This window comes from Mustelus asterias, chromosome 21, assembly GCF_964213995.1.
Source record: "Mustelus asterias chromosome 21, sMusAst1.hap1.1, whole genome shotgun sequence".
Classification (NCBI taxonomy): Eukaryota; Metazoa; Chordata; class Chondrichthyes; order Carcharhiniformes; family Triakidae; genus Mustelus; species Mustelus asterias.
In genome coordinates, this window is record NC_135821.1 from 61,104,442 (window position 1) to 61,116,280 (window position 11,839).

Below are 11,839 nucleotides of genomic sequence, written 5' to 3' on the forward strand. Positions count from 1 at the left end.
TGTGTTCCACACACTATGTGGTCTCTGACACGTTCATCAGTGACGGCACCAAATTTGCAATTTTCTTTTTGCCAGAATTTTCAGTGTTGAGATGTACGACCGTATCGATTGATTGGATTTCTGACTGGGAGTGTTGGAAATGTGCCTATCCATGATTGCAGTTTTTACAGGCATGTAGAAGACTTCACATTTATTTGGTAGGACCTCGGAGTCCTCTTGGTCTTCCTCCTCCTGGAATGTGAAGGATTCTGATTTCTCCACAGCCTCCGGGCCTGCCATGTTCGACAAAGTGTAGGCGTGGACTTTCTTTGATTTGTCAGACAGACCAGCATTGCAGTAAACGCGCCATTCCTTCTCAAACTGCTTCCAGTTGTTGGGGACACTCTTATCAAAAGTAAACTGATTGCCGTGCCGGAGTCTCAGTGCCGTCTCAACCAGCTCCTGGCACCATGTATTGATGTGTGTTTGGCCAGGAATGAGGACACAGGCGATAGATAACGCCAACAGTTTATTATAGAGGTCTTCGACTGCTTTTACATGCCAGGCCTGTAGCCCCCCGGGGAGGAACCTCCAGTACCCTCCCACATTGCAGCACCAGTGCACAGGTCATATGGCAATATGTAAGTGGATGCACATTCTATAGGGGTGAATCATGGAGATTGATTGCTTTGACAAGGCAAGCACAGAAGATTAAACAGTGACTTAATCGAAGTGTTTAGCATTGGTGAAAGATTCGATAGAAATTCTTTTGTTCTGTTTGGAGAGCCCAGAACAAGGGGACATGACCTGATAATTTTAGTTTGGTTGTTCAGGGGTCATAGCAGGAATCACACACACAACAGTGAAAATCTGGAACTCTCTGCCCCCAAAAATGTTATAGAATCTTTACAGTGCAGAAGGAGGCCATTCGGCCCATCAGGACTGCACTCTGATAACAGTCCCACCCGGGCCCTATCCCCGTAACCCCATGCATTTACCTTGCTAGTCTCCCTGACACTAGGGTCAATTTAGCATGGCCAATCAACCTAACCCACACATTTTTGGACTGTGGGAGGAAACCGGAGCACCCGGAGGAAACCCACGCAGACATAAGAACATAAGAAATAGGAGCAGGAGTAGGCCATCTAGCCCCTCGAGCCTGCCCCGCCATTCAATAAGATCATGGCTGATCTGAAGTGAATCCGTTCCACTTACCTGCCTGCTCCCCATAACCCTTAATTCCCCTACCGAACAGAAATCCATCTATCCGTGACTTAAACATATTCAACGAGGTAGCCTCCACCACTTCAGTGGGCAGAGAATTCCAGAGATTCACCACCCTCTGAAAGAAGACGTTCCTCCTCAACTCTATCCTAAACTGACCCCCCTTTATTTTGAGGCTGTGCCCTCTAGTTCTGGTTTCCTTTCTAAGTGGAAAGAATCTCTCCACTTCTACCCTATCCAGCCCCTTCATTATCTTATATGCCTCTATAAGATCACCCCTCAGCCTTCTAAACTCCAACGAGTACAAACCTAATCTGCTCAATATCTCCTCATAATCTATACCCCTCATCTCCGGTATCAACTTGGTGAACCTTCTCTGCACTCCCTCCAAGGCCAATATATCCTTTCGCAAGTAAGGGGACCAAAACTGCACATAGTATTCCAGCTGCGGCCTCACCAATGCCTTGTACAGATGCAGCAAGACTTCTCTGCTTTTATATTCTATCCCCCTCGCGATAAATGCCAACATCCCATTTGCCTTCTTGATCACCTGTTGTACTTGCAGACTGAGTTTTTGCGACTCGTGCACAAGGACCCCCAGGTCCCTTTGCACAGTAGCATGTTGTAATTTTTTTCCATTTAAATAATAATCCAATTTGCTATTATTTCTTCCAAAGTGAATAACCTCGCATTTGCCAACGTTATACTCCATCTCCAGATCCTCGCCCACTCACTCAGCCTATTCAAATCTCTCTGCAGACCTTCCGCTTCCTCCACGCAATTCACTTTCCCACTTATCTTTGTGTCGTCAGCAAACTTTGTTACCCTACACAGTCCCCTCCTCCAGATCATCTATGTAAATAGTAAACAGTTGAGGCCCCAGTACCGATCCCTGCGGCACGCCACTAGTCACCATCTGTCAACCAGAAAAACACCCATTTATTCCGACTCTGCTTCCTGTCGGATAGCCAATCCCCAATCCACGCTAACACCCTACCTCCAACTCCGTGTGCCCCAATCTTCTGCAGCAACCTTTTGTGAGGCACCTTATCGAATGCCTTTTGGAAATCCAAAAACACCACATCTACCGGTTCCCCTCCATCAACCTCACTAGTCACATCTTCATTAAAATCCTGTAAGTTCAGACATGGGGAGAATCCTTGAGGTCAATTAACAATTTCAAAATTACCATTGATAAATTTTTGTTAGACCAAGGTATTAAAGGTTGCAAAACTGTAGTGGGTAAATAGAGTTAAGATCTAGGTCAGCTGTGTTCTGATCAAGTGGGTTCAAGTTTCTGAATGGCCTCCTCCTGTTCCTTTATTCTGTACACGAATTGGTAATAAATTGTCATTTAGCCTCTGGTTTCAAACTTCCCCATGCCACCTCTGAGATTAATGGCCTGAAGGTTTGTTCCCTCTCTCACTCTTTCATGTCTAGGAGGCTAAAGTGTGGCCCCTCACAGTTCATCATGAGTTTGACAATTCGTCTCAGCTAAGCCATCAGGAAAGAAATGTAGCAGCTACATTGACTGTCTGAAGCTCCCACAAACAGCAATGAGGGATAAACAATGGCCAGGATACTGAGAAGAACTCCACTGCGTTCCCCAAAATGGCGCTGAATTGTTTTATCCCAAAAATATACTTCATTCATAAAATTTGTGAAAGTGCATTACTAAACAGTCCAGCACTGCTGCCTCACAGTGCCAGGGACCTGGGTTCAATTCCGACTTCGGGTCACTGTCTGTGTGGAGTCCTCACATTCTCCCTCCCCGTGTCTGTGTGGGTTTCCTCTGGGTGCTCCGGTTTCCTCCCACAGTCCAAAATTGTGAGGGATAGGTGGATTGGCCATGCTAAATTGCCCCATAGTGTCATGGGGATTAGCAGGGTAAATATGTGGGGCTATGGGGATAGGGCCTGGGTGGGATTGTTACCACAGTGGGCTTTATGGCTGAATGGCCTCCTTTTGCACCGTAGGGATTCTATGGCTTGAAAATTGCAGGAAGTGTAATAAAGGTCAACTTATCTCTGTGCAGCATGTTCCACTCTGAGGTGTCTCAATATAATTTCAGTACTCTTGATGTTCGCATTGTATATTCAATATCTGGCATACAGCCCACAGGGCTCTACAGATCTTCCAGCCCCTCGCTGTACCATGGATGAAAGGCCTTCAAAGTTGTCCTTTGTCCATTGCGCCTTGGCAGTGGCTGCCCCAAGCGTGAGTGCGTCCCTCAGCACATGGCCCTGGACCTTGGAATGTGCCAGTCTGCAACACTCGGTCAAGGACAATTTCTTGCACTGGAGGACCAACAGGTTTCGGGCAGACCAAATGGCATCTTTCACTGAGTTGATGACCCTCCAGCCATAGCTGACATTTGTCTCAGTGTGCTTCCTCAGGAATAGATCCTAAAACATAGCATCACGGAGCTGCTCAAGATTGAACTTTGACAAAAGCCACTGCATTTCTCTCTAGATTTTGTTGGCAAAGGTATGTCCCATAAGGAGATGGACAACAGTCTATTTCCCATCACAACCAGCTCAGGGACAACTAGATGCAGCTAGTTTAGCATCTCATCTGAAAGACAGGACCTTTGACAATGTTCAGTCCCTCACTGATCTGTCAGCCTAGGTTTGATGTTTAAGTTACTGGAGTAGGAGTTTGAATTTCCAGAGGTGAGTGTGCTACCACTGAACCCTGGCTGACACCCAGTGTATAATGTGAAGAATAGATTTGTTCGGTTGCGTTGGCCAGGAGGCACAGGGTTGGTGGGATTGGTTGTGACTGTGTTTGTTTTGCATACAGCCGATGCCGTCAATAATGCCGCAGGGTTTGGATTCAGTGGATATGACAGTCGTGGTAAACCTCGCTGGGATCTGATCTCCAATCTTAACATCTTTAACGTAGAGGTAAGAACTGAAATATGCGCACACACACACACACACACACACACACACATATTCACGCGCACACACACACACACATACACACATAGACACATACACGCACACACACACACACACTCACATGCAGACATGTACACACACAGATATGTACACACACATATACACACACGCATGCACACAGACACAAACACGCATGCATGCACACAACACATGCGCACACGCATGCATATACACGCACATACATGTATGCACGCACACGCACATACACACATGCACACACACGCACACACCTTTACCACAAAATGGCTGAACTATAATTTATTGATGATTTATTTTTCAGTTTGCAACTAGCATGAAGATGTTCATTGACAATTGGAACATACAGACAGCACTGTGGCTCAAAGAGTAGGTAATTCTGTTCTGTCGCACAGCACGAGCTCATAGTCTGTTTCGGAACATTTTATTGTCTTAGATTGGTGCGGAATGGGGGGGGGGTTGGTATTTGAATGATTAAGTTTTACACAATAGGGTATTGTGATCTGGAATGCAGATCCCTTCAAGTGTGGTGATAGCAGATTCTATCGTAATATCCAAAAGGAAATGGGTTTGTAATTGAAGGAAATATTTAGAGCCATGAGGAAAGGGTAGGGAGTGGGATTAATTGGATAACTTTACTATAGAGTACAGGCATGATGGGCTGAATGGCCTCCTTCTGGGCTTTGGCATTCTATGATTCCCTGAATCTTCGTATCTATACATCAGTATGGTGTGCGTGCGTGCGTTTCTATACATTAATATGATTATTAATATAATTAATGTTGCTGTTGTCTCCCATTAGAGTTTGCTATGATCGATGTCCTTTCAATTCTACATTGATGACGTTCCTCCTGTCTGCAATATGGCACGGTGTTTACCCTGGTTACTACTTCACTTTCATCACAGGAATGCTCATGACACTGGCAGCAAGAACAGTAAGTGACACTGGACATCTTGGGCTGGTGTTCTGCAACATAGTTTATACCTAAAGAGTTGTAGACACTCAAAGTTCTGGGGTCCGAATGCTCCACTACTGCAAGACCACTCACCCACCCCCCCCACTCCCCAATCTGGGATGGGATGGAACCCCCCCCCCCCCCACCCCTCCCCTCAGGAAACAGTGTATTTGTCTGCAAGTTACTGTCGTACCTCATATTCACTCGCATTTAAATAAATCTGCTCACAACCTCCGAACATCCCAGAGCTCGTTACAGTTAAATGAAGCACTTTTGAAGTAAGTCGCTGTTTTTTTTTCATTCATGGAACATGGGCCAGCATTTATTGCCCATCCCTAGTTGCCCTTGTACAGGGGGCAGTTGAGAGTCAACCATGTTGCTGTGACTCTGGAGTCACATGTAAGTCAGACCAGGTAAAGACGGCAGATTTCCTTCCCCAAAGGATGTTAATGAACCAGATGAGTTTTTCCAACAATGGTTTTGTGGTCATCAGTAGATTCTGAATTCCAGATATTTTTATTGAATTCAAATTCCACCATCTGCCGTGTCGGGATTCGAACCCAAGTCCCCCGAATATTAGCTGAATTTCTGGATTAATAGTCTAGCGATAATACCACTAGGCCTTTGCCTCCCCTATTGAAGTATAGGAAATGCTGCAGCCGATTGGTTCACAGCAAGCTCCCACAAAGAGTAATGTGATAATGATTGGATGATCTGTCTCTCCTGACGTTGGTTGAAGGATAAATATTGGCCAGGACATTGGGGAGAACTCCAGAGCTCTTCTTCAAATCAGTGGCAGTGGGATCTTTGTCATCCACCTGAGAGGACATGTGCCATCTCAATTTAATGCCTCATCAGAAAGACAGCACCTCCAACAGTTCAGCACTGTGGAGAATATCAGCCTAGATTTTGTGCTCAAGATTTTGGTTTGTGACTTAAGCACCCGCTGGTCTGACCGAGAGGCAAGAGCGCCATGACCAATGGCCTTATGGAGAGCTGTCACTGCTGTAATGTGCTGTTCATGGTTGGAGTATCTGCTATATATTGCTCACTGTCAATAATCCTGTCAGACCATTAAACAAAACACAAATTAAATCATAAGAAAAATGATGTGAAGCAGGATTGGAGGAATGGAACAAGAGAGAAGGAGTAACAGAGGGAATCAGTTGCAAAGTTCAAACAATTTTCTGCTGATTTAAAATAAAGTCAATGAAATCAAAGCAACGGGATATTGAGTCAGACCAGAGTGATGAGAACCATGGGATTGGGAAGCGGGGGTAAGACAAACTATGAAGGAATGGCGTTGAATGGATGCCGGAGATCCAAAGATAATGAGAGCATTCATGTATCTACACCACAAGAACTGCAGCAGTTCAAGAAGGTAGCTCATCACCACCTTCTCGAGGGCAATTAGGGGTGGACAATGAATGCTGGCCTAGCCAGCGACGCCCACATCACGTAAATAAATTAACGAGAAATTGAAAGTTCAGAGTGAAATGGAAATGCAATAGCTCCAACGAGTGATTCCTTCAAAAGATTGCTTCTTGTGTCCAGCAGAACCTGTCAGATGTCGGGTAGTCTGTGGTGGGTAACTCATCTCCAATGTAACCAAAACTTCCCACCATCTACAAGGCACAAGTTAGGAGTGTGATAGAATACTCTCCCCTTGCCTCAATGAGTGCAGCTCCAACAACACTTAAGAAACTTTGCACCATCCAGGACAAATCCGCCCACTTGTTCAGCATCCCAGTGGCCACATTAAACATTCACTCCCTCCATCACCGGTGCACCCTGGCTGCAGTGTGTACCATCTATGAGTTGCACTAATTGCCATGGCTTCTTCAACAGCACCTTCCAAACCCACGACCTCTACTATCTAGAAGGATGAAGGGAGAAGGCGCTTGGGAAAACCAACACCTGCAAGTTTCCCTCCAAACCACATACCAATCTGACTCGGAAATATATCACTGTTCCTTCACTGTTACTGGATCAAAAAGTACAGTGGTTAGCATTGCTGCCTCACAGCGCCAGGGACCTGGGTTCGATTCCCGGCTTGGGCCACGATCTGTGTGGAGTTTGTGCATTCTCCCCGTGTCTGTGTGAGTTTCCTCCGGGTGCTCCAGTTTCCTCCCACAGTCCAAAGATGTGCGGGTTAGGTGGATTGGTCATGCTAAATTGCCCCTTAGTGTCAGGGGGACTAGCCAGGGTAAATCCATGGGGTTACGGGGATAGGATCTGGGTGGGATTGGTGTCAGAGCAGACTCGATGGGCTGAATGGTCTCCCTCAGCATTGTAGGATTCTGTGATTCTATGAAAAACCCCAAGCTCCCTTCCTAACAGCATTGTGGGTGTACCTACCCCACATGGACTGGAGCAGTTCAAGAAGGCAGCTCACCACCACCACCTCCAGGACAACCAATGGATGAGCAAAAGGTTCTGGAGAATGAAAATGTTCGAATAAAGAACATCTACGAGGACATAAGAATAACTGCAACAACTTGTACTTGTGTAGCACCTTTAACGAATAAAATGCTCCCAGGCACCTCACAGGAGCAATTACCAAACCAATTTTGACACTTAGCCGCATGAGGGGATATTAGGCATTGAGCTAACAGCTTGGTTAAAAAGGTAAGGTTCTAGAAAGCATCTTAAAGGATGAGACAAATAGAGGAGAGGTTTCAGGTGGGAATTCCGAAGCTTAGCACCTAGGAACATGAAGGCCTAACCGCCAGAGGATAAAAATGTGGGATATGGAAGAGGCCAGAATTGGAATAGGGAGGAAATCTCGGAACATAGAAAAAAAGAATACTCCGGACATTCTCATCTTGAACATCACCATTCGATTGGACCATTACTGATCTGTATTCGAACTCCATTTAGTCAAATAGTTTAATGTTTTTTTCTGTGTGTTTGTTTTTATCCAGGTTAGGAACAATTTAAGGCCCTATTTCCTAGTCTCACCAACACGCAAGACATTCTATGATGTGGCGACGTGGGCGACGACACAGCTGGTTGTGAGTTACACTGTGGCACCATTTGTCCTCCCGTTTGTGGACACATCACTCAAGTTTTACAGGTAACTCAATGGGTCAAACTAACAAAATAGTTCCAAGTGATTTTTTATTTATGTCCCTCACCCTGCTATCGTGGAAAGCAGAATTTGGTATAGGTAACTTAAGGCCCAGTTATTCATAACAAATAAATAGCTAATAATGAGGTCACCCTCCTTTCAGGGACCTGAGGGGGAAGGCAGTCTAGACAGGCCAGCGAGGGAGGGGTTCCAGGAAGACCCAAGGGGCATGGGGGTAAGTCCAGTAGGTCTGAGGTGAAGGAAGGTTAGGATAGGCCTGAGGGGAATGGGGGCCCAGTAGGCCTGAGAGGGAGGAGGGTTAGGATAGGCCCGAGAGGAATGGGGGTCCAGTAGGCCTGGTAGGGAGGAGGGTTAGGATAGGCCCGAGGGGCAAGGGGGTACAGTAGGCCTGAGTGGGAGAAGGGTTTGGATAGACCCAAGGGGGATAAGGGTCCAGTAGGCCTGATTGTGAGGAGGGTTAGGATAGGCCCAAGGGAAAGGCGGGTCCGGGTAGGACCAAGGGGGATGGAGGAGGGAGCGGCTGCTGACTGAGCTGGGGCAAGAAGGTTTGGGGAAACAGTCTGCTGAGAATGTCTATTAGGGGTGGGGCAGTTGGGCAATGTTGTGTGTTTGTGTGTGTGTTTGTGTATTGAGGAGAATGAAGGAGCGTTTGCTGTGTCAAGCTTCAAGGGAGTAGTATGCACAGCACAACAGGGTTGAGCAGGCCACCTAAGTAAAATATTTTATATTATATGTAGAATATTGTGATGGGCATAGTCCTTTATCTGAGCAACTCATTTGAGCCTCCTTGACCCTGTTGATGCTGTATACATTCTCCCCTTGAACCCCTCCACCAGTTCTTGTCTCTGGTCCCATCAGCACTCCTCCACTCCTGTTTTCTGGTCTTGCCGACATTCCCCACCTTTTTTCCCTTTCCTTCAGATTGGTCACCCTGACAATCTCCAGTATCTCCTTTTGGAGTCTACACTTTTAAAGAGCTGGCAGAGGCACAATAGGTTAAATGTTATGTTCAATGAATTCAGTTTGTGTATTTTGAACCTTCAGGACTTGGTACTTCAGTTTACATATCATCGCCATTGTTCTCATCCTGGTGTTGCCAAAGAAACCAAGCTGTACATCAGAGGAGCAACAGAAGCTCCAAGTGACTAAACAAACGGTGATGATGCACCATCGCAATGGGCAGCAGAATGGACGAGCGCTTGTGGACAGCAACCAGAACCATCGACTGAAGATTGACTAATGGGGAAAGGGACAGCTGGAACTTAACAAGGGAACAAGCGGAACATTTGATGGACTATTTTATACAAAAATAAGCAGCCAAAGAAATCTCATTTCTAATAACCTTAATGTTATTCGCAACACTATTGAAAGCTGCTCCTCAGTTCAGTATTAGCTGAAGAAAATGGTTTCGGTTAAGAGAGATAAATTGTGCAATGATCAAACCTTTGGGGGGTTATTTTAACCTCCTCTGTGACAATGACAGGTGGGAGAGAATCGAGGGGAGGAAAGGGATATAATTACCTCAATCGCAAAACCTGAACCAGATTCATCACCCTCCGGCCCGTGTTTGTGTTTTGATCCACATGAAGATCAGGGTGTCTGAGTAAGCCTCTCTGACATTGTAATATTTACATGAGGTTCCAGTCCTGATATTTTGGCAGTGATTAGAAATCAGTACCTCCTGCATGGTTTTCCCAGGGTTTGGCAGCTAAAAGGAAGCAGCAGTAGTCGGATCCAGGAGGTAAGTGACTACTTTATGAGCTGGGGAAGATTGCTTCCCCTCCTCCACCTCCCTCCCCCCTAGCCTGTCACACAAGCCTTTCCTTGAATTTGGACAATTTTAAGCCCCTGCCACATGATTCCCCCTCCACCATGCCCCCAGCTGAATATGCCGATGTGACGCCAAGTCAGCGGGTAGTGGAAGCAGGTTCAATGGTCATTTTTTAAAGGGAATTTAATATACAATTGAAAAGGCAAAGCTATGGGGAAAGGACAAGGGGTGTAATTAATAGGATAGACCCTTGAAAGAGACAGCACTGACTAGATGGGCCAAATGGCCACCTCCTTTTATCTAAGAGCCCTTTAGTGGGATTCTCCAGCCGCGCTCACCTGAAAAGTGGAGAATCCCGACTGACTTCAATGGACCTTTACATGGTCTGCTCCCCGCCCGCTAGGATTCCAGTGGCGGGCAGGATGGGAGAATTCTGGCCTTTGACTTTGGCGAGGGTGTGGGAGGCGTGGGAGGCATGGGAGGAGGGCGGGTGGTGCTGGTGGAGGTTGAATGAGGAGAGGTATAAAGAGAGAGAAAGAAAGATAGTGTAAATTCACATTTGTGTTAAGTAACAGTGTTAGCAATGATCACACTGCTAAACTGGGGGTTAGCTGCCTCTCAGGAACGGTGAAGGTAATCGGAGAAGGGACAAGGGCAAATCCACAGGGCCGATTTCATTAATCACTGCTCTCCTCTGAGTTACTGGATGTGTGGCTGAGATGCAAAATGAACCTGTCAGATTCTACATGCAGACAAACGGGTTTCCTCCACCTTGCATCATCTAACTCCATATCCTCATCAAACAAAGTCCTCCTGTTTCTTTATGCCTCATAAACCTACCTTGATTCTCATTCAAGGCATCTGTCTCAATCACTCCCTGCATTAGTGAATTCCACATTCACAGCAGTCTCAAGTTTCTCTAGAATTCCATATTGGATTGACGAGTGACAATGTTAGATATTTATTATATTTATGGTTTTTAGCTTTTGCCTTATCCATCAACACCCCCTCCTCTCATCACCACCACAACCAACTGGAAACATCATCTGTGTCCACCTTCATGACAATCCTTCACAATTTTAAAGACTTTAAAAGGCCATCTCCCAGTCTTTTATTTTCAGGAGAAAAGAGCCCTCTTTATTTAATCCTGTGGGTATTTCTGGATTTTACACGATACTCTGTTTTTATCAGACTTGGAGTTGGAGTCGCTAATGTTCACACCAGCTTTACAGTTTGATCTGAACTGGAGATAAGCCATTGGAATTGGATTCAAAGGTATCAAGGAAGGTGTGTTGTTGGGGATATCTTCATGCAAGAGTATTTAAAAGCTGTTTTCTATTATCTTGTTTTATATATGAATGTAACCTTTAAGGTGAGATAGTTCCGCTGCGTGCTTACAATTTCCTTTTGATCAACCAGTCGGTTTGATTGATGTGGTTCCTCGAGACTGGATTGGAGTGGGATTAGGAGAGAGCCAGATGAGAGTTATTGCTGGTACATGAACGTCAGTTGGGTAGAAAGACCGACTGACTATATTATGTCAAAAGGCGTTCACAATTTCCACTAAAGATAGTCGGTGATAGATTTTTTTTTAACAGGATTAGGTAGACGATGTGTAAAATTTATAGCAACCAATATTGGAGGGAACGGAATGAGTGACTGCTTTTTAAATTCACGTCAGTAAACTACATGTCACCTCATTCATAACTTTTGATAACAGTATTAATAAGAATTGTAAATATATGACATGTAAAGGAGATATTTGCCACCATCATTATTTTGTTCATGGTAACTTTGGCCTTTATCTGCTCATGATATGAACAGGAACCTGAATATACTGACTGACAATATATAGACTTCTGGCATCCATTCCAATTGG

General features: G+C 45.4%; 1 protein-coding gene across 1 annotated transcript in view; it reads left to right on the top strand.

Moving 5' to 3' along the window:
* LOC144509315 (membrane-bound glycerophospholipid O-acyltransferase 2-like) overlaps positions 1-9,523 on the top strand; it is a 77,936-nt gene extending 68,413 nt beyond the window's left edge. Inside the window, exons 9-13 of the mRNA XM_078237973.1 lie at positions 4,006-4,109; positions 4,447-4,511; positions 4,945-5,077; positions 8,023-8,174; positions 9,234-9,523. Of these exons, the coding sequence (XP_078094099.1) occupies positions 4,006-4,109; positions 4,447-4,511; positions 4,945-5,077; positions 8,023-8,174; positions 9,234-9,429 (650 nt within the window). The 3' untranslated portion in view covers positions 9,430-9,523. The remainder of the gene's footprint in view (positions 1-4,005; positions 4,110-4,446; positions 4,512-4,944; positions 5,078-8,022; positions 8,175-9,233) is intronic.
* The last annotated feature ends 2,316 nt before the right edge of the window (positions 9,524-11,839 follow it).